Below are 23,383 nucleotides of genomic sequence, written 5' to 3'. Positions count from 1 at the left end.
TTTGGATGTGAACTAATTAAGTTTGCACAGCTAATCAGGGCGGGCTGCCTTGGAGACTTGGAGCTCAGAACCAGAGACAGGCCGATATGAGCTATGAAGCCTCACTCCTCACCTCAGGCAGTCCTCTCTTGCCTGTAGCCTGGCATGCTGCCCACCCAGTTTAGCCACCTCTGCTTCTGGTTAGGTGCAGAGCCCCGTGTTTCTGCCCTCATGGGCTCTGTGAGCTCGACAGACCAGGGCTTGTGCCTTGCTACACCCTCGAGGGGTTGTGTGGTCCAGTTCCAGCCCCTCATGGGAGTCTTCTAAGAGGAGCTCTTAGGAGAGGCCAGAGTGCCACAAACTGTGGTAGAGGCCTGGGAGCCAGATGCCTGGGATAGGTCAGAAAACCGAGCCCAAATGCATGCTGGGAGCCTGCATTGGGAATGCTAGATAACTCTCTTTCTTTTTCCTTTTTGAGACTTGCTATGTAGGTGAGGATGGCCTTGAACTACTGATCTTCCTGCTTCCACTGCTCTAGGGCTGGGATTATAGGTGTGTGCCGGCATGCTGGCTCTCTAAGTGACACCAAACACTCACTGCTGGCTGAGAATGTGCTCCTGCCCAACAATGAGAAGAGACTGTGAGAAAGACAAAGGGCAGAGGATGGCATGCTGTACAGGCAGCCCACAGTATTTACTACACAGGGGCTCACCATGGAAGGCCCTGGTAAAGAGGGCGAGCCACGGGTGAGGCAGGGTGTGACTGAGCGCAGGCCAGCGCTGCAGGCCACGGACAGATGGTGGGAAGCCTGAGGCCAGAGCTTGCGCAGGGCCAGCGCCACGCTGCTCAGCCGGTGCGCTGTCACAACTGCCCTCCTAGGCCTCCATTCCTCACGTGGAGGTTGTCCATGGCAGCACGGCCTCTACCAGGTCCCCCGGCCCACGCTGCCTCGGCGCCTGGCACAGTACTTGGTGCAGTACTCGGTGGCCCGGTGAATGGGGGAGTTGGCATCAGGGGCTGAGGCCAACCACAACAGTTGAAACTGGAGAACTGGGGGGTCTCATCTAAGCCAGGTTGGGAGGGGGAGACCAAGGCAGGGCTGACTAATGACAGCAGTGTCCCTAAAAGGGTCTCCTACGTCAAGCTGGCACTGTCAGGCTGTGAGCCAGGGACACACAATGCAGCTGGGATGGCACGAGGCTCCCAGAGGCCCTTGGGGCTTTCTGACAGTGGCGGGGTGGGCGCAGGGGATGGCAGGTGGCAGCCGCAGCAGGCATGGACTGGGGGATGCAGAGACTAGCAGAACAGAGAGGTGGTGTGGGGAGGAGGGCACCAAGAACTCGGGTCTCCGCTTCCCAAGGCTTCTGTCTGGGGTGACCCTGCGAGCTTGTCTCCAGTCCCTCAGCTGGCCAGCACTCAGGCAGCAGGGCTGAAGTGAGATGGTACCGTGTGGCCGCAGCCCATGCCCACCGTACTCAGCACATCCCAGAGGCACGCTGATCAGAATTCTGTTTGCAGCTCGGGCTACATTCTCATTCTGGGCACCTTGGCCGGCAGAGGCTTCCCGAAGGCAGGAACAGAAGGGCTGGGAGGCCATTGTTTCTCTCCTCAGACCAAGGTTCTTTCTGCAAAGATGGCTGGGAAGGGGAAGTGAAGGGCAGAATCTGATCAAAGGACCGGGTGGAGCCGGCATGGTGGGGCCAGCTCTCAGCTCTCTGGACGTTGACTGGAGCTGAGCTTGTTTGAATGACTTATTAAAAATAGATTACAATGCATTTAAGAGTCTCTTCCCAGATAAGGATCACATAATTAAAACATCGCCCTTGCTTGCTTCTGCCCTACCTCTGTAATAAGGAGCGGCGCTGGGCTCAAAGAAGCCTGTGTCCCAACTTTCCTGTGGCCACGCTCCTCCAGTGTGGCAAGAGGGGGCTCTGAATCCACTGATACCCGAGTTTGCTCACTACTACTTTTTCATGGGCCCAGGATGGGACCCTGCTGTCACACAAAATGTGTGTGTGCCCAGTTTGAGGTGTACTGGGGCATATTGGGGACACAAACCCCGTCTTCTGGAGGCCTGAACCAGGAGTTCTGAAGTTGTGCAGGTCATCCAGAAATCCCATCACTCTCTAGCATGGCAGTGGCCTCGCAGCCCTTCTGTTCCTGCCTCCGGGAAGCCTCGGCCAGCACAGGTGCCTAGAGTGAGCATGTGACCTGACATGTAAGTAGAATGCCAAAGACAGCACGGGTTCTGTTGGCCTCTGGTGCCTCCTGACAAGACACCCTGCCCTTCTAGAACTTTCCAGCCCGTGCTTCTGGATGCTAGCTCCAGGCTCCTCCAGGAACGGCTGAGAGCACAGGATAAGAACATAAAGCCAGAGATAGAGAGATGGATCAGCAGTTCAGTTAAGGCACATTCCTGCAAAGTCTTACGACCTGGGTTCAATTCCCTAGTACCCACATAAAGCCAGATGCACAAAGTGGCGCATGCATCTGGAGTTTGTTTGCAGATAAATGAATAAAAAATATATATATTTTTAAAAGGGACACCAGGCCAGTACAGGCAGATGTGGCAGCGGGGAGGGTGTGATGGAGGACTGCATTTCTCTGCACTGTGCATCTTCTTGTCAGTGTAACAGGAAACATCTAAGGCCAACCTGGAGTTTCACAGCACAGGCTTGCCCCTGCCCTTAGCCAGCAGTGGAGGCCAATGGCTCGCAGGGGCTAGAGCGCAGCAACAGCAAGGAGCACAAAGTCTATGGCTCCATGCAGACACCCAGCTGGGAGGCACCATGAGGGCCGGGCCCACGTGTCTTCCTCTGATCTCACACCCTTGACATGAATGAAGTGCAAGACAAAGACACTTGGGAGAGGAACCATGAGGAGTCTGGCCAGGCAGGGCCACCGCAAGGAAGGGTTGGCCGGTCCCACTGTCAGATTCTCAGACTTAACCCAGGGTAGCACTGTTCTCCAGAGAGACAGACGAGCAACAGAGGTGCTTCCTGACAGGCAAGGCCAAGGCCCTACCAGCCTCTGCCTTAGAAAGGTTTCCAGGACTGGGGAGACAGATGGCTTACTGTATGAGCATGAGGCCCCGGATTCAGATACCCAGCACGCACATACAAGAGGCGAGCATCTAGAATCCCAGAGCTGGGGAGGAGACAGGAGGATCCCTAGGGCCAAACTGGTGAGGGAGAGATGCTGTCTTGAAATAAAAGGTGGAGAATGATTGAGGAAGATACTCCTAATCCACCTTTGGCTTCCACACTCACATGACACACACATGCATACACCTGTACACACACCTTCATACACAAGGAAATGCTTCCAGGAGCCCCACGGACCAGAACATCACACAGCGGCTGAGGGGGCAGGAGGTGAGTCTCCTTGGCAGTGTCCTTTCAACCTGTGATTGGGGAGCCAACCAGCACCCCATAGGGACACACCTCTGAGGTGGCAACCATGGGCAGGTGACGTGGATGCTGAGTACGGTCACCTTGTTTTAGCATATCCCTTACTACTGACCAGAGACTCCCTGGCATGCCCAGCAGACCCTCAATACCCCAATGGCTATGGCCACAGGACTGACATTGAGAACGCCCAGCATAACCAACACCCCACATGGTGGGTGACCCCCTGGTATACCCCACACCCCACCCAATGAACCCCTGACACACTCGCTATCCACCCAGTGACTCCCTCACAGACACCCAGCACAGTGACCCGCATCCCTCACCCCAGATCCTCAATGAATGACCTCTTGAACACTGAACTGCCTCACAGTGACACCTTCAGCACACCCAGTACCCCACCCAGTGATCCCTGGCATACTGCATACCACCTGCACAGTGACCCTGGCACAAACCCTGGCGGGGTGGCCCCGAGCGCCGAGCCGCGGCAGCGTGGCTGCCCCGCACTCCATGCCAGCCTCTTCCCCATCCCGGGACGAAGCTGGGCCACCCAGCAGGCTGCACTGGCCCGGCTCATCCCAACTCTGTGGATGACACTGTGGAGCCCACCGAGGGCAGGCTGGACCTCAGTAGATCTGGGGTCCTGTGTCTCCGAGAAGCCTCTCAAGGGAGCCACTGCTCCTGGCTCACGGGCCACAAGTGAGAAATCCAAGACAATGGCCAAGCACCATGCCGTTGCTGTCATGGGGAAAAGCTCTTCAGCTTGGTCTGTGGGTGACAGAAGACGTTTGGAGCAGTGAGCCACCATCCACATGCACGACCTCACATGAGCCCCAGTCCATCCCGACACAGGCCTCCTATGTAGTGGCACTGGCCCTCTGCCAGGTCAGCTCTTGGGCTCCCATGGGCCGAACCTGTCTTAGACTCTCAGATTCTCTAGTTCCCAGCCCGGGACTGGGTACCAGGATGGCCAGGGAGATCCTGGCCCAGACTGACCACAGCACATGGTGGGCTCTGAACCTTCCCCTCCTTCTGTCCTCCACTGTCACAGGGACTTTAAGAAAACATCAGAAAGCAAGACAAGACTAAATGCAATCATGCTGTACCTTGGCTGTGCCATTAATCTCCCAGGCACCAATGGGTAATTTAATTACTGCGAGTATGTAATGAGTTGCAATCATCAATTAGCACTATCATGGCTCACAGTTGCTGAGTGGAGCTGGGAGCCCGTGGTCCGCCTTGGTGATCATGAGGACCAATACATGACTGAGGATCTTTCAGGGATCTCTCAGCAGTACTGGGGTGTCCTTGTGAGGACTCTCAGCAGTAATGGAGTGTCCTTGAGGGGGTCTCTTAGCAGTACTGGGGTGTCCTTGCAGGGTCTCTCAGCAGTAATAGGGTCTGTCCTTGCAGGTGTCTCAGCAGTACTGGGGTCTCTCAGCAGTACTGGGGTGTCCTTGTGGGGTCTCTCAGCAGTAAAGGGGTCTGTCCTTGTGGGGGTCTCAGCAGTACTGGGGTGCATCCCTGTGGGGAACCCTCAGCAGTAATGTATGGAAGTACCTGGGGCCTGGTAAGCCTATGTGAATGCCCACATGAAGGCTGCATCTGTATGACCAGGTGTCACTCAGGTGACTCAGGAGGAAAAGCTGCTGGGCACACCGGGGAGGTGGGCGCTGGCAGAGCTGGGATGTGCAGGGTGGAGAGGGGCTGAGCCCGACACACGGCACCTCAGGTCCCTGTAGAGAGAGGCAGCGGCCAGAAGCAGCCGCCAAGTAGGCCGTCCCGGGCTATGGTGAAACTGCTTTGGCACCAGGCACCAAGATGGTGAGACTCGGGTCCCCACAGGGAGGGGCCCACGCGCACGCGCGGACAAGGCGGCAGCATCGCGCATCAAGGGGCCAGGTCAGTGCGCGCAGCACACAAGGTTGACCCGGCTGGGCAGGTGTGGTGAGGAGAGTCCTGGCATGTGGCTGAGGCGGAGGGAGCGGAGGGTGGGCACATGGACCCCGCAGCGCTGCACACTGCCCGAGGCTGAGTGTGGCTCCCTTAGGGAATGAAGGGTTATGGAGCCGCTCTCACAGATGAGCGCCACGTGCAGATAATGGCTCTTCATGGACTGCCAGGGGGCTAGGGGACTGATGTGGGAAGGAGGAACATCGTGTTGTGCGCCACCTGGCCCCGTCCAGCCGGGGCTTCCTGCCTGGCCCCAGAGCGTGAGAGCACTGCAGCACGAGAGGAGGGGTGGTGGACAGTGGGCTGGGGGTGGGGGACAGAATTCAGAGCAAAGGGTGCACCAGAGCAGGGCAGGCAGACCCAGGCTCTCCCTCTGCCAGTCAGGATGGCAAACCACCATTGGGCTCCCAGAGGAGACAAGAGACAAAGCCTCCACTCTCTGACTAAGCAGAGCTGCCCACCTCACAGGGAAGCCAAAGTGTGTTGACCAAGAAGGTCATGTCCTGCTTGCTGGGGGTCAGCAGGGGCAGCCTTTCAACCTTTGGGTCAGAGATATTACTCTGAGTTCTTCAGGGAAGGAGGGCAGCACGTGCCTCATGTGCAAGTCTGTGAACTCACTGGTACCCTGTCCTTTAGAACCTTCTAGAAGATGAGCAGAGAGGAGCACATGATGGAGTGAAGAGTTCCAGGAGAGGACAGTGTGATCAGGTTTCTAAGCAAAGAAGAGGGTGGAGGTCCCAGGAATGACCTCAGCAGATGGCATAAAACCTCATGTTTTATTGCTACACGTGCTATGTAGTCATGTGCACACTTCTCATACACACACACACACACACACACACACACACACACACACAGTATTCATGACACCTAGGGAGTACAACCAACAGGCACTCATGTTGTAGATGAGGACTAGACCGTGACCCCTAAATTCTGATGCTGAACCTCTACCTTGAAGGTCAGGGTGATTCTGCTGTCTGGAACCCTTTTAGGAGGTTATTAAGGCTAAATGAGGTCATGGGGTCAGTAATCCACGAGAGCTGGTCCCTTCACAAGAGAAAACAAGCCTGGCTTGGAGGCATGGGCTTATCAGCCCAGATATTCAGGAAGCTGAGGCAGGAGGACTGCTAAAAGCTTAAGACCAGCCTGGGTTACAGAATAAGATCCTGTATCAAAAAACTACACCAAAAAAAAAAAAAAAAAGAGAGAGAGAGAGAGAGAGAGTGGGGAAGGAAGGAAAGGAAGGAGGGACAAAAGAAAGGGAGGAGAGGGAAAGAAAAAGAAATAGATACAAAGACTGTACCCCACTGATTACAAGCATGCTCGTGCATTTAAAGGCAAACCTCCCCACAAAGGGACAGGGCAAAAGAAAGTGGCAGAAGGCACTCAGGAAAGCACTGTAGGTCACAAAACACTGTAGTCTCCATCTTGGGCTATCTCTGTCCCTCCTCAGTCCTCATGCCCTCTGAGGGAAGTGGCTGCGTGGGAGGGTACCCCAGCAGTGACAGGGCCAGACATACTACATATAGGATGTATATATGAGATATCTTATACATAATAAATATGAAAAAGAGCCGGGCGTGGTGGCACATGCCTTTAATCCCAGCACTCGGGAGGCAGACCTAGAAGGATCACCATGAGTTTGAGGCCACCCTGAGACTACATAGTGAATTCCAGGTCAGCCTGGCTGGAGGGAGACCCTACCTCGAAAAACCAAAAATAAATAAATAAAATAAAATAAATATGAAAAAGGAACGAAGTGGACGTTTTGTTGTTTTATTTTTTGAGTCAGGGTCTCGCTATGTAGCCAGGCTGGCCTTGAGCTTCAGATCCTCCTGCCTCAGCCTCCTGAGTGCTGTGATATACCAACATACGTCTCAAAATGGACCTTTAGACATGAAAAACAATATCTGAAACAAAAACTCCACTAGATGGGATTAACAGGAGATCAGCACCTTTAGAAGAAAAGGTCAGTAAATGTCAAGATCATGACAGAAACACCGACTGGGGCAAGGCGGGAAAGCGGGATCCATGCCAGTCGCACCAACGCACCTAAACTATGTGGAGCTGAAGTCCCAGGAAAACGGGAGGGCCCAGAAATATTCAAATGTGAGAGCTAAATACTCCTCCCTCTCTTTTCTTTTACCCTTTTGCAGTAATGGGGATTGAATCTCAGGTTTTGAACATGCTAGGCAAATGTCTTACTAGGGGTACTCCAGGCAGGAGCTCTACCACTGAGCCACGCCCCAGCCCCTCACTGGGGGATTCTAGGCAGGAGCTCTACCACTGAGCCACGCCCCCAGCCTCTCACTGGGGATTCTAGGCAGGAGCTCTACCACTGAGCCACGCCCCCAGCCCCTCACTGGGGGATTCTAGACAGGTGCTCTACCACTGAGCCACACCCCCAGCCCTTCACTGGGGGATTCTAGGCAGGAGCTCTACCACTGAGCCACACCCCAGCCCCTCACTGGGGGATTCTAGGCAGGAGCTCTACCGCTGAGCCACGCCCCCAGCCCCTCACTGGGGGATTCTAGGCAGGAGCTCTACCACTGAGCCACTTCCCAGCCCCTCACTGGGGGATTCTAGGCAGGAGCTCTACCACTGAGCCACGCCCCCAGCCCCTTACTGGGGGATTCTAGACAGGTGCTCTACCACTGAGCCACACCCCCAGCCCTTCACTGGGGGATTCTAGGCAGGAGCTCTACCACTGAGCCACACCCCAGCCCCTCACTGGGGGATTCTAGGCAGGAGCTCTACCACTGAGCCACGCCCCCAGCCTCTCACTGGGGGATTCTAGGCAGGAGCTCTACCACTGAGCCACTTCCCAGCCCCTCACTGGGGGATTCTAGGCAGGAGCTCTACCACTGAGCCACACCCCAGCCCCTCACTGGGGGATTCTAGGCAGGAGCTCTACCACTGAGCCACACCCCAGCCCCTCACTGGGGGATTCTAGGCAGGAGCTCTACCACTGAGCCCCAGCCCCAGCCCCTCACTGGGGGATTCTACTCTGTAGCCCAAGAAGGTTTTTTACTTATGGCCCTCTTGTCTTGGCCTCCTAAGTGGCTATAACTACAGGGCTGTGCCACCATACCCTGCTTAAAATCTAAACCCATAACCCAAGGAGCTGAATGAACCATCAGTGAGCAAAATACAAAGGAATTCATGAAGCAAGCTGCAGGAAGAAAGGCACAGGACACACAAGGAGCGAATGCTGGCCACCTTCTTGTCAGAACCCGTGAATCAGGAGACACATAGATGCCGCAAGGAAACAAGACTCCATCCAACCTAAGTGCTGCTGAAACAAAGTCATTTTCAGACAAAGGGAGACGAGACCAAGGAAACATGTAGGTAGCAGATCTATGCATGAGAGACGGTCAGGAAGTTAGTTCTTCCTGCAGAATTTGTCGTCAGGGGAGAGTAGCCTGCCCAGCTCGAATGCATGCTTACATTTGGGGCATTTACATTTTTTTACAAGCAGGAAAAAAGGAGAACTATAAAAGCTAATAGATCTTCTAAAGTGCAACAGTAATTTGGAAGTACAGCAGAAGAAGCAGAGGAAAGCGAAAGCCCAGGAGGAATTCAGCGGCTCTCCGCTGAGCGGTCTCAGGTCACTTCCAGGCAGACTCCGACGCGCTGCGTACTGGGCTCTGGAGCAGGGTCTGCAGGGCGCCGGCCCCGCACTGCTGCCAGCCTGCGGGAGCACAGCCTCAGCCTCTTACTGTGTTTTTCAAACTTTTTCCTGCATGCATGTGGAGGCCAGAGGACAAGCTCAGGTGCCGTCCACCTTCTCTGTGTCTGGGCCAGCGTGTCTCCTTGGCCTGGAGTTTGCCAGCTAGGCCAGGCTAGATTGCCAGTGAGCTCTACAGATCCTCTGGCCTCCACCTCCCCTGTGCTAGTGTTTCAAGGGCACCCGCCATGCTGCGCTGGTTTTGTGCACGTGTGTGGCGTAGCGTGTGCATGTGTGTGCAGCTGTGCGTTGAAGATGGAGGCGAGTCTTCCTCCATCACTCATCTGTGTTTCCCTGAGACGGCCTCTCACTGGACCTGGAGTTTTTGGTCAGACTGACTGACCACGGAGCCCCAGTCTCTGCCCCTCACAGGACTGGGGAAGCAAACTTAGATCATCAGGCCCCTGAGCTTGCGTGGCAGCACTCTCACCCTCTGAGCCGTCTCTCCAGTCCCACGCTTGGCTTTTGTTTTTGTTTTTTTTTGAGAAAAAGAGATTTATTTTGGTTTACAGGCTTGAAGGGAAGCTCCACAATGGCATGAGCAGAGGATAGACATCACCCCCTAGCCAACATAAGGTGGACCATAGCAACAGGAGAGTGTGCCAAACACTGGCATGGGGAAACTGGCTATAACATCCATAAGCCCACCCCCAACAATACATTCCTGGAGGCTTTAATTCCCAAATCTCCATCAACTGGGAACCTAGCATTCAGAATACCTAAGTTTGTGGGGGACACCTGAATCAAACCATCACACAAAGCAAATCAATGCAAAAAATTGCAACAATTCCTTATAATCTGTCAGATCACAATAGGAAAAAATTACAGGCTGGGTGTAGTGGCTCACACCTTTAATCCCAGCACTTGGAAGGCAGATGTAGGAGGATTGCCATGAGTTAAGAGGCCAGCCTGGGCTAGAGCAAGATCCTGCCTGGGAAAACCAAATAAAAATAATAAATAGGGCTGCAGAGGTGGTTGCTGCCAACTCAGGTTTGATTTCCCAGTATCCACATAAAAACCATACATATGTAAGTTCATTTGCAGTGGCAAGAGACACTAGCTTACCATTCTCTGCAATATTTATCTGAAAGAATGGGTGCGCCAGGGCCTCCAGACACATGTGCCACCTTGTGCATCTATTGGCTTTTTGTTTTGAGAGATGAGTTCTGAGGATTCAACTCAGGTCATCATGCTTGCAAGGCAAGCACTTTCCCAACTGGGCTATCTACTGGTTCTATCTGTTTTGTTTTTGTTGTTGTTATTGTTTTTGGGGTGACAAGGTCTCACTCTGTAGCCTAGGTTGGACTTAACTCATGGCAATCCTCCTGCCTCAGATTCTGGGATTACAGGTGTGAGCACCGCACCTGGTCAATCATAGGTGTGATGCTTGGATGGTGATCTGAACACAGACTATTGTAGGATCACTGGGCAGTGCCAGCCCACCTGCCTGGCATGTGGCAGGCAGCCTCCCCACATGCAACCCTGCTATCCTAGCAGGAAATTCTCGAGGTTGCAGGGCCAGGGCAGGGGCGAGGCAGCATAAGGGGAAGGAGGGCATGCCTTACCCTGAATTAGGAAGGGCTATGACCGGCAACTTTCTTAAAAGCTCTAGTGTGGGTTTCTGGGACTCTCAGAACAGAACTGATCCCCACACAGCTCATGGCTGCCACTGCCCTAGCTTTCCTGAGACCACATTCCTCCAAAAGTCCCTGGGGCTCAGCCACACAGCCTCGATTCAGTGCTAAGAATACCCAGAGTCCGTGATGGAATGGAAACCAGTTTGTTCCTTTGTACTGGCTTCCTCTCACAAACAGGACAACAGACCCTTGGAAGACGTGAGCACTTTCCTTGGGTAGATGCTACCACCTGATGCCGCCCCAGACTCACTGGCTTCTCCTCAAGCACTCCCTGCTATGGAGTGCTGGGCACTTGCTCCGTGCCATCAGCCGGTTCTTCACCCATCTGAGCAACCTCACCCACGACGGGCAGCCTCTCCCGCCCGCGCTGCCGGCAGAGGGCTGGCTCCAGGCAGGCCTGCTCCTCATGCAGCCCAGCAAGTCCCTGCTGGGGAGCAGCTCATGAGCACAAGCCCCAGCTCTCACCCCAGTTTGGAAGCAACAGAGTCTGCCACAGGGGTCTGGGACCTTGGCATATATCCCACAGAATGAATCCAACATTGTGCCTCCCTGAAACCCCGCAGCTGGCAAAGCCTGGCCAATTTGGCTGAAGAGACAGGCAGGTTTTGAAGTCAGCAGGCGTACTCAGCAACTCCATTTAAAATTCAGGGACCCAAAAAGGCAAATTCAAATTAAAGCGTCGATCTAGATCTCATCGTTATCACACTAGACAGGAAGGCTCCGGAAGTGAGCTTCCGCCACCAGGAGCCTATGAATAGGCCAGAGTGCCTGTCGGGAAGGTAGGAGGAAGGGAGCACCATGCAGCCTTCTCCATCAGACACTCTGTGCCCCCAGGGCCTGCAGAAGTGGCTCACTCACTTCTTTGCTTGTTTCAAGGTAGGGCCCCACTCTAGCCTAGGATGACCTGGAACTCGGTCTGTATTCCCAGCGCTGGCCTAGACCTCCTAACAATCCTCCTACCTCTGCTGAGATTAAAGGCGTGCGCCACCATGCCCAGCTTTAGTCACCCACTTCTGAATAGCTGGCCTTTCTGGCCCGTCCCATCACTGGGGCCCACCTGGGCTCTTCGGTATGGAGGTTGCTAGCCTCTGGAAGCTCCCTCGGGCGCTGAGTCTCTGGCAGAGGTGAGGACAACCTGAGGACGACCGTGGGGCGCTGCAGGCTCCCAGGAAGACCAAACTGTGTCTGCAAGTCACTCTGCAGCTCGCGACCCTGCTGCAGAAGTAGCAGCATCTTTGGAGGGATGTGAGGATGGAGGCTGTGGGGTGAGCTCCCCATGCAGAGATGGGAGCCTCTGGTTGTAGGGCTCAACGCAAAGGCCATAGGTGGTCTCTGAGGACCCTCAGGGTCTCAACAATCCTATGAAAGTTGAGGGCGACTGGGGTGGTAGGAAAGCAGGAAGATCCATGCTTTAATTGGCCATGCATGGCTGATGAGTTTTCTGGAACCTGGCTAGCAAGGTGATCCCTAAGAGGTCCTTCAAATGGGCTATACCCCTCACTCCAGCACAGTGAACACTGTACCAGTTGTCTGACCCTAAAAGGCACCTTCCCGGGAGACAGGGCGAAGAGCTGAGCACTTCTTTCAAGGCCAGGGGGATGGTCTCCACTGGGGGCAGCTAACGGGCACAGAGGGGAAGCACCATGGGACACAGGGCAACTCCAGCCACTGGGTGCTGCTACACAGAGTGGGCTGTCCACTTAGCCATGGTACCTGCGTCCACCTGGCCAGCAGATCTTACCAGCCACCCGCTGTATGTGGTGCTTGTGGTGCACTGGGGCCCTGTCCCTAAGCCCACTCTTGCATGCTGCGCATCTGCGTCTGTGGGTGTGGTCACGGTAGAACTGTGTTTCACTTCTCAAATGTCACCAGATGTGATAACGGAGCAGCCATGGCCTGGCAGAGGCAGGAATGAGGCTGGTCGGATAAAGAAGTGCTGCCCAGCAACAGGGAGGGACACGTTTCGAGTCTCACGGAGCAGGGGTCACAGCCTTGGGCACTGGTGGTTGCAGCTGCTCCTGACCAGCGTGGGAGCGTACTGCATGCTAGAGACGGCGCAGAAGGCCAGGCGGGCAGCCTCCCTGCCTGGTGGGATGTGGCCCTCGGGACACAGAGAGCCAGACCAGACGGGGGTGGGGGGGGACACACATGGGACGTGGGGGGGGGCACTGCACAGGAAGACAACAGAATAGAAGAACTTACAGCAATGAAAACACACACACACGTGGCAGGAAAATGTCCCCAACCAGCAGCTGTGTGGTGAACTTCACTGGGCCCAATGCCCTAGTGGGAGTCACACTGGGGTGGTGGCCAAGAACCGACCATGGTGAGAGCCACTGTGGAAGTGGAGGGCGACAGTGGACCAGGGTGGGAGCCACGGCAGGGTGGAGGGTGACGGCCTAGCTGGCTGCTTACCTGAGACACAGCTAGGCCCTTGGGATGACCCCTGGTGACACGGACTGCCCTCGTGTGCAAGACCTTTGAAGCCCTCCAGCTCCTGAGCTCTCAAGGGGCCTGTTCTGTGCCCATAACCTGAACCCAGAAACCAGAGGAGGGGAGGCAGCTGCACTGACCCTTTCTCAGCCCTCTGGTCTCAGTCTGCTTCCCACAGCCCTGTCCCCACTCTGCGTGGGGCTCTGCAGTTCCTGCCCACAGCATGAGAGCCAGGAGGAGGCCTGGCAGGCTCAAGCAAGGCTGCTGATGGGCCTGGCATGGATGGGCCATGCTGGGATGGCGTATGGTGACTCCTGCTTCTGAGCAGTTCTGCAAGGCACGTGTCCACCACTACCTGGATTCCCCCAACTTTGTTCCCGTTGCTTGGCTTCAACCCTTGAATTTCTTCTGCCTCTCACAGAGCTGAGGCCATGGCACGACGCGACGCACACTTGCTTAGACATTAACCTGACACCTCCCGACACCTGGCGCTCTTCTTCCTCTCAGCCTTGACCAGGCCCTCCTCACTCCTGTAGCTCGGTTTACCCCGAGACGAGAAGCGCTCTGAGGATGGAGGTTCCTTTAGAGCGCCTGAGACCAGCGGGACTGAAGGAGTTTCCTCCGGGGGCAGGAGCGGCGGTTCCTCCCCGAGAAGCCGGGGCGCAGGGCGGGGTCTGCGGAGACAGATCCAGGGCGGCCGCGGCAGGCTGGCACTCCCTTCGACATGGTCACTGGGCGGGCGCGGGGTGGCTCTGCAGGTGGCGTCTGCACCGTGGCGACACAGGGAGCACGTCGGCGGGCAGTGATACGCCCTGAGCAAACCGCCAACCCCGGCCTGGGTCCATTGCTCCGGTTGGACTCAGGCCCCGGCCTGGCCAGTCTCTACTTCTTTGGCAAGAGCCTGCCTGGCATATGCAAGAAACCTGGGTCCCATCCCCAGCACCTCAACTCAGAAATGAAGAAATGAACAATTAAGCTAAGAAAAGACACAGAGGAGCCTGGAGCAAGAGTTGCTCACTGTAAGAAGACAGCCTGACGAGTTGTGCGCAGAGGGTGCCAACCTGGGGACATCCCGGGGGAGGCAGGATGATGGGCAGGAGGTCTGAAGGGGCTAGGGGTAGGTGGTGGACAGAAGCTCTGGGGACGAGGATCTCCTCTGTGGGATGCCATGGTGGCAGCACCAGTCACTGCACATGTAAACTGCAGAGCACTCCACGGAGAGCAGCGCCCGGGCTGAAGAGGACGGCACAGCTTCGGCTCACCGCAGCAAACCTGCTGTGCTCGGGCAAGACACCGACGAGGGGGGGGGGCAGACTGTGTGCGACAGGGCCAGAGTACACGAGAACCACATTTCTGCCCAGTTTCTCTATAAACCTAATGTGTTTCTAAAAATAATTTTATTAGTTTTGAAAAAGCCCAAAGAATACTTTGTGCTCAATAGAAATGATATGAAACTCAAAGCTTAGCGCCATAAGTAAAGCTTCATTGGAACACAGCTGACTCTGTGGTTATGACCACCCACAGCAGCAGAACAGAGCTCCCAAAGGCGGCGAGGCCTTTTCAGGGCCACCCCTGTGGCAGAGACTAGCGTGGAAGGAGGCAGACATGGTGGCTGTGGGCTCAAGAGCACACTTAGGGGAGGGTGGGGAGGCAGGCTGGCTGGCAAGGTGGATCTTGGGTGCTGGAAGCCTCAGGCTGGACCCCCCAGGCTGGGTGTCAGTGGGTTAGGGTTCCTTCCTCCACCGAGGAATGGAAGGAAGCGGATGGATAACCGAAGCCATGAGCACTTTGGTTATGCAGACATCCAGCCCAGCCTGGCTCTCTGGGCCGCCCTGCCCAACAGGGCTCCCATGTGCTGCAAGGCCACCGAGCCCTGGGCTCAGGATGCGGCACGTTGCCGGGCTCCGCTTCCCACGCAGACACCTGCTGCTCCCTGGCACGCTCTCTGGCACGGCGGCAGCGAGGGTGCAGGTGTGCGGTATTGCCTGCCTCCCCGCGCGTGGGCCCTGGACGCTTCCGGAAGAGCACAGCAGGAGCAACCTCCATGGCTACAGGTGGTGGCACATCTGTGCTGGGGTGGGGCACATGACTGAGGACGTGTCCATCCCAGGATGTGAGTCCACGGCGGGGGCGGGGTGGCAGAGGCTCTCGGAGGGGGCCAGCTCCCGTTTGAGTTAGGGGCACCTGAGAGGGGCGATGAGGTCACGGGCAAGTCCCGTCATACCTCTCACATCTGACTTCACAGAACCAATTCCAACCGCACCACTAGAACCCTACGTAGCTGGGGAGGAAGGAAAGGCTGGGCATAGTCCGGGCACTTGTCCACAGTCCCAGTGGCACAGGAAGCAGCTCTGAGCCTTGAGCTCAGCTGTCCTGTCAGGACCCTCACAGGCCATGGCCCCTGGCTCAGTCCTTCTTGACTGGGAGAACACCACTACTGTGCTGGGCCTGGCGGTGTACGATGGTAATTCCAGCACTGAGGAGGCTAAGGCAGGAGGATCATGAGTTTGAGAACAGACTGGGCTAGAGTGAGACCTTCTCTAAAAAAGAAAAGGAAAAGAAATCCGTGACCATCACACCTACTGAGGAGCAAGGAGGCACCATCAGGCTGCCCAGCCACGCTGACGTGTACGCAGACTTCCCTTTATGTGCACGTGTGCTCCCCTCCATCGGCCCACAAGCACCTGAGGTGCTGTCTTTCCTAGTTCTGCTTCCCAGATCAGGAGCCATGGGCTTTCTGGTTAGGACGCGGCCAGCAGCCCTCTGTCTGACTCCAGACCATGTGTCTATGGCTGGCCCTGAGTTATGCTGGGCCATAGGTAAGGAGCCCTAGGTCACCTGCCTCTCGTTGGTTTGGCTGCAAACTGTACCTGCTACGGTCCAATTTCTCACTCTAGTGACAGGAAGCCTTCCTTTTGAACCAAAGCTCCCATCAGCCTCAGGGCGCTGGGCCACAGCTGGGGACACCAGGCCCCTGCTTGCAAGCCTGGCGCAGCACGAGGGCTTCCCGAGGAAATCACAGACTTTGGGGGTCTGGCACCCAGCCCCCAGAAGGTAAGGAGTGGGTATGATGCCAGGCTCATGCTGGGTACTTGAGCTGAGCTCTCCTGCATCAGCTCTGCCACCCACACGAGGCAAAGGCTGGGTCTGGGCTGGGCCAGGAAGCGGAGCCATGTGGGACAGCATACAAACCCTCAATTACCCAGCACACATCTGCAGCACATTTCCAGCTCGGCTGGAAAGAGGCCTCGGCTATTTCTAACTCTGCCATGGACCCCCCTGCCTGGAAGTCATTTGGGGAAAATAAAATACACACAAGTGGCTAGGGAGCTGGGGTTTGGTCATGGCCACACCATTCCACACATGCCAGACTCACATTCAGAGGCAGGACTCCAGTCAGTCTGATCCCATGATGCAGGCCATTTGGAGGCCCAGAGAGGCCACGATACTTCAGGTCTCTGTCAGGGACCCTGTGCTCCCTACCACGGGAGACAGACAGTGTGGGGAAAGTCTATGTCTGGGAGCCCTGGCAGCTTCCTCAGAGCCCTGCCACCCAGCCCATTTGGGCAATGCTGCAGAACTCTTCTGGGCTCTTCCAGGAGGCATGGTAGGTAGGACCTGCCTGTCAGCAGTGGGGAGAATTAGCCTTCATAAGGTCTGACAGATGGCTAGCAGCAGAAGCATACGCATCAATGCTCTGAGGACCAGGGTAGTCTAGCATGGAGTTCTTGAACTTGTTTCTACCACTGAATGAGGAGGAACATAGGACAGAGGTTACCAACCTGGGCAGGGCACCTGCTTAGGCACCCCCAGCGAGGGGCTGGCATGTGGCTCAGCGGTAGAGCTCCTGCCTAGATTCCCCACCTCCCCCATGAGGGGCTGGGGTATGGCTCACTGATAGAGCACTGCCTGGTGTGAGACCCTGGGCACCATCTTATTAACACACAAGAAACAAGAGCCAGAATACCATGACATAAGAACTGAACCTCAGAGCTCCAAACACTGACATAGTAAGGTGTCGCACAGTGACTGTTCACAAGCACATCTTCATTTGCTTAATATTTTAAAAACACACAGAATTTCTACGATGCATTAAATTAAACACCCATCAGTGATCACGAGTTATTCAGAAATACACAGAAGCAAAGAAATACATTTGTGATGATAGCTTATTGACTTTGAGACTTTGGGAGCATGAGCACTTATTTACCTAGTCAAAGGTTTAAGGGTTGAAAGAAGTATAAAAATGGATGAAGACAATCTGAGAAGTCTAGTGAATACCCAAGGCAAACTGTGAAGCTGAGGGGACCAGAGGGTCCCACCCCTGACACGCCTCTGGTCACTCAGGGACAGCCAAGAGGATGTATGGGAACAAGGGCAAAATGTGAGGCCACACTGAAGGCAGCTTTTGGATAGAAATGGAAGCTGGTCCTTTCTCTACAGACGTGTAGACAGCCTGGCTTAGTGTAGGCCCAGTCACGTGTGGGAACTCCCAAGTGGACCACCCACAACCACAGCCCAAAGACCTTTCCTGAAACAGCCATACACTAGGTCGGGACACGAGCCATGCTGGGCCCGGGCCGTACCAGGACCACACAATACCTCCCCACAGGGGAACTCAGGTCGCCCCTGCCGCAGGCAAGCTGTCCATGTGGGGCCAGCACCCTACTCTCAGCATATAATACACTTACTTCTGCTGCTGGAGCTGCGCACTCCGAGAAACCCTCATGTGCACACCTGTCCCGGAATATACTATGCTCTCCTACTATAGAAAGAAGGGTCCTCCTCAGGGAGCCATCGGTCTACCTGTCACTGGCCAGCCCTGTACACAGGGCTCATGCACACAAGACATGGGGCTGTTCTCGTAGACTGCGTTGTTTACCTTTACCTAGGCTGCTGGTTCGACCTCCCTCCCCAGGTGGGAGGAGAACCAGCCTGAGGCTGTGTGAGGCGGCGCATGGCCTACCTTGAAGATGAGGCAGTCGTTCTTGTGCTCGGCGTACTGGGAGGTGAGCCGATACTGGCTCTCGGTGGTCACGTCGATCTGGTAGCCAGTCAGCGTGTAGCAGACCTTGCGGAACTCTTGGATCTTCGTCTGGAAGACCTCCTTGAGCCGCTGGTTTTTCAGCTCCGCGCTCTCCACCTGCTTCCGTAGTTCTGCGGGGAGAGACAGAGGGGGTGAGTGCCCCAGGGCCCAGGCCTGACCCAGGGCAGAGGCAGAGGCAGAGGCCCAGCGGACGGCCAGGGGCAAGGACAAGTCATATCCCAACCTGAGCGGTGGCTGCCTCAGGACAGCTGAGGCTGGTGGCCCATCTGAGAGGCCTGATCTGTGGGCAGGGAAGAAGCCAGAGGGAAAGGACAAGCCGACAGACAAGCACTGTGACCTTCGCGTGGCAGCGATCTCAGTTACTATATTAACAACAGTAACTCTGGAGAAAACAGTGGCTCTAAAGACAGATGCTGCACCAGATACCCTGGCCTCGGAGCTCAGTTCCGTGCCTGGCCTGGAATCTCAGCTGGCAGAACAATGGGCAACACGATGGTCATCCCAGGTCACCATTAGGAAGCGCTGGGGAGGGGCACAGAGCTTGGCCAAGCATGGTGAGGGACTGGTTCCAACTTGCGGGCAGAGTCCAGTGACTGCTGCGGGGGGAGGCACTGGAGTGCAGCCCTGCTGTGGAAGGCCCGAATCCACGGCAGCATCCCAGCCTGCAGCCCGAGTTCCTTACAGGGTGTGGGGGTCACCTGTCCCACACGAGCCAGGAGAGCACACGGCGCATGGGGGGACTCGGCTCCTTGGGGACTCTAGGACATTTTACTTCATGGTGTCACCTGTGATGCTGAGGACCCCCTCTCCTGCAGCGGGGTCTGGGTGGACTCTCTGGGCGGAACATCAGCACCACGCTCACAACTGCCGTGGTCAGCCGCTGCTCAGGGAGGAGCCGGCTGTGCAGAGCCACCAGGAGGACACACAATTACCATGAATCTCTCACCCAAGGTGCCTGCTGAGTAATTAAGCCCTGATTTATGCCCCTGTTAATTACTGAGCTTGGCTCCATTTATACTATGCATGGGAGCCACCTCCTGAGCCTGGCGCTTCCTGGAGGTCTTGGTCTGGAGCTCGTGAGGAGAGCCCTGCGGGGTGTGGAGCTGCCTGGGAGAAGGCAGCGCACAGGCCACAGAGCTGGCTGTGCCCTGCCTACCTGCGCGGGTGAGCCTCCCTGTGCTGCAACACAGCAGGTGAGTCAAAACGCAGGCTGAGCCCAGCGAGGAGTCAGCACAGGCCATGTTGTAGATGGGGGTTCAAAGAGGAGTCTGAAGACCTCTGAGGAGCAGGACTCCAGACAGCCTGGGAAAGGTGTCTGGTCCTAAGTCAGGATGGACCTGGAACCAAAGAGCTCCACTGCCCAGGCCCAGCCCACTCCTGCAGGGTCTCCCTCCGGAAGAGTGCATGAGAAAAGATGCAAATTGCAGCATCTAAGGCCAGGCCAGGGGCAGTAGGAAGGAGAGCTTGTGCAAACCCCATGGGCCCAGGGGTATCCCAGAGGAGGTGCAGGAGGCTGGTGGAGCCTGCCTCCCAGGAAAGCCACCTGAAGCCTCGAGTGACCCATAGGAAAACAGAGAAGGGATGCGCTCCCATTAGGCTCTGCCACCTCCATGTCTCCATGTCATCCCATCTCCCAGGAAACAGCAGCATACAGCTACCCTCAGATGCCACATCGATGATCTAGCCGGGCCACCTGCCAAAAGCAGGGCTCATGGGTGTGAGCCCAACCACCTTGGTCTCGTGCACAAATGGCTCCACGGTCACGCTGCTGACATACGGATGAATATACTCCCTGCATTAGTGACTCTGACACTTGCAAGAAAGTACCTGATAGAAGCAACTCAAGGAAAGGTTTACTTTGGCTCAGAGTCTGAGGGCCCCAGCTGCCATGGCTGGCAGGAGCACAAAACTGGTCACATGTCCACAGTCAGGAAGCAGAGCGTTCAGCTCACCTTCTCCTCATGCTGTCTGTGTCCCCAGCCCAGGGACGGTGCCTCAGTTCACCCAATCTAGAAATACCCATACAGACATGCATGCCTGGCTCGTGTCAGTTGGTTTCCATGGTGATTCTAAATCCCATCAAGCAGACAAGATTAACCACCACCCTTCCTATTGCACAAACAAGGAAGGAAAGATGCAGAGAGTACAGCCAAGGGCCATGGAGCTGAGGGGCTCCGCCAGGGCTGCTCCTGAGCTTTTCCATAGGACTCACATGCCAAGATATGCAGATACTAAAGGCTGGGAGATGTGGCCTGACAAACTTAGCCTGTCAGCAGAGGACTGTTAGCACCCATCCACCTGTGGGGCCATGACTGCCTGGCCACTGGGCCTGCCCTGGTGGCTATTCTATCCATCACCTGGCACAGGGCCCTTGGACACCGCTGTCCACAGTGTGAGCCCCTGCAGCAGGACAAAGGCCCAGAGCCCTTGATTAATCGAGTGATCAGACTATGAAATCCAAAGGTTAATTGGTAGCTCTGACCCCAATATTCTTCCCAGGGTCTCTCGGCCCATCCTCCCTACAACAGAGCTGTCAGCGAAAGGAGAAATCCGCTGACCACACTTCCTGGGCCGTATTTCACCCTGTCAGGGACCACATTGCTTTGATAGATCTCAGATGTCCACTTGGGAAGATTAAATCTTGGGACTAAATGCAGCCTGACCTTGGGGAAGGGGATGGGCTGCTCCATGAGGTTCACAGGCTTTGAGGACAGGTGCAGAGGCAGGTGGAGCTCAGGCCCATGAGAAGTCCGTCCTTGGGGGCCAGTGTGTGCGCTGGGGACAGGGGTCAGCGGAAAAGAGGTTTCACTGGCTATGGGCCAGGCACCTTGGGCCAAAGCTACAACGAAGGAAGGTCTATTGCTCTGGGAGGCTGGAAAGGGGAGAATCCCTCCAGGTAGAGGGAGATGGGCGATCCTGCAGGCTTGAGTGAGAAGAGGCCTAGTCTCAGGCGAGGATGAAAACCCGTGAACAGTGCTGTGACTTGGGACATTTCTACCTCCCCATTATTCCCGTGGCTCGATGGCTTACATAAACATGAGTGAATAATTCACATAATGGTTTAGATTAGATAAATAAAAGATGGGTTTCCACCTAGGAAACGTTGCTGCTCTCTGGCTTGGGACTGCCATGCAGCATCTGGGAGTGACTGGAAGCAGAGGCCTCTTTTTGACTCGGGTCCTGAGGCTGCAACTGCTGGGATGGCATCTCCCAGGCTCAGAAGCCAAGAGGCTAGGAGTCCCAAAGCCCACGGTATGGTTTAGATTAGATAAATAAAAGATGGGTTTCCACCTAGGAAACGTTGCTGCTCTCTGGCTTGGGACTGCCATGCAGCATCTGGGAGTGACTGGAAGCAGAGGCCTCTTTTTGACTCGGGTCCTGAGGCTGCAACTGCTGGGATGGCATCTCCCAGGCTCAGAAGCCAAGAGGCTAGGAGTCCCAAAGCCCACGGTGACCCACTCCTGGCCCTCAGGAGGCATTCTCAGCCTCTCTCAGGTATGCAGTTGCTATGACAGACCAAAGGGCCTGTGTGAAGCCCAGGGGTCTTCCAGGCACCAACCTCAGGCCTTTCCTGCTATGTGCGTGTCCAAGGGCACTGGGGTCCTGACCCAGGGAAGGACAGCGCGGCTTCCTGACTTTGGCTGAAGGGCAGCTCTGAGCCGACACTCCTGTGTCCGCCCCTCCTGGACTTGCAGGCAGATGGGAAAGTTCTATGAGAGGGACAAAAATAGCCTGCACTCTGCCAGAAAAAGGCTAGTGGGGACCAACGCTCCTGCCCAACAGCAGCGATGCCGGGAGAAAGCGCATTTAGGGGCTCGGATCTCTGGAGACACGGCTCCAAGCCTGAAGTCTATGGAATGGTGACAGATACTAGCTGCTTCCGAGGCAAAGCAGACACTAAGACAGAGACCCAGAAGAGAGGCCGCTGCAGAGAAGGGGACTGGGGGCTCGTGCAGCAATGCTGCTTGGCCAGCCCATGGGCCATGGGGAGAGGCTCTGCGGGCCCACCCCCTCACGGTTGCCTAGAGGCTGCTCATCAGGCCAGGGAGCTGCAGGCTGTCCTGATGGATACCCTAAGCTTGGTCTACAGGAGGAAGAAGGAAAGCCTGCCGTTTTCCTTTCTCTGGAGAAAAACAACAGCCTTCAGGGAAAACACACCAAGGTCCCAAGGAACCGGGAGGAGGGGCAAGGCCTGACAGAGCGCTGTGTGGAATGGCATACCTACTCCGGTCCCTATCAAGTCTGAGTTGGACCAGGAGCAACATCGTAGAGCACTGGACCTTTTCTTCTCAAGCCAATGGAAACGCAAGGGAAAGGTGGGGCAGACCCCTGCGCGGCAGCGGGTGCTGGAGGGTGGGGGTCTGCAGGCAAGCCCTTCAGCAACTCTCATCAGAGCAGAGCAGCATCTACCCTGATCCTGGGAAGGGGCCACAGAAGGCCAGCCTAGGAGAAGAAGCCAGGCAGAGCTGACAGATGGACCCCTGCATCTCAGAGCACTGAGGACTCGGACAGCTCCTCTGGAGAGTTCCAGGAGTCAGTCAGGCGTGCCAGCGTGGAAAACCAAACAAGTGGAAGAACTTAGTGGCACAGGGTTAGTGCCCTCCCCAGCCTGCACTGCAAATACTAAATAGGAAAGATGGCAAATCTCAGGACAAGGGTGCTGAAGTGTACAAGGTCACCATGTATTGGACCCAAGCCAAGCTATGCTGTATTCATGGAAAGGGAGGCACATGGTGTGCATGCATGAGTGTGTGTGTGTGTGTGTGTGCGCGCGCGCGCGCGCGCACGTGTGCCCAGGAACACACTTGTGCTAGGAAAAGAACATGCAGGCTTTCCTTCTGCCAAGGAGCCAGGAGCGACCACGTGGCTGGCCACTCTAAATGGGGCTGGGCATGGGGGTGCAGGCCTGGGGGCCAGGGCAGGGGAGCTGCCCACCCTCCGTGTCTGCAGCTGCAAGTGAATGGAAGCACGTGAGGAAGAAAGACAGACCCCTGAGCTGCTTCACGGCCTAGAAAGGAAAGCGGCAGGAGGTGTTAATGTGCTGCTTGCTGCAGTCCAAGGCCATTATGAATGTGCACACACCACAGGGCTCTAAAGGGCTCCTGTGAGAGGACAGGTGAGGACTAGAATGCTGCCTGGCCCTCAAAGCTCAGCTGTGCATCCCTCCTGGCTCTAGGCAGGTGCTACAGGGAAGGAGATG

General features: G+C 55.9%; 1 protein-coding gene across 8 annotated transcripts in view; it reads right to left on the bottom strand.

Annotated features, from left to right (window-relative positions):
- The window catches only part of Mad1l1 (mitotic arrest deficient 1 like 1), a 345,185-nt gene that overhangs the window by 34,417 nt on the left and 287,385 nt on the right, over nt 1-23,383 (bottom strand). For all 8 annotated transcript variants that reach the window (XM_045143912.1, XM_045143914.1, XM_045143911.1 and 5 more), the window contains one exon: nt 18,103-18,293. In XM_045143912.1, the coding sequence (XP_044999847.1) occupies nt 18,103-18,293 (191 nt within the window). The remainder of the gene's footprint in view (nt 1-18,102; nt 18,294-23,383) is intronic.

Source organism: Jaculus jaculus, chromosome 2 (genome assembly GCF_020740685.1).
Source record: "Jaculus jaculus isolate mJacJac1 chromosome 2, mJacJac1.mat.Y.cur, whole genome shotgun sequence".
NCBI lineage: Eukaryota > Metazoa > Chordata > Mammalia > Rodentia > Dipodidae > Jaculus > Jaculus jaculus.
This window is presented reverse-complemented; position numbering and strand designations above follow the sequence as displayed.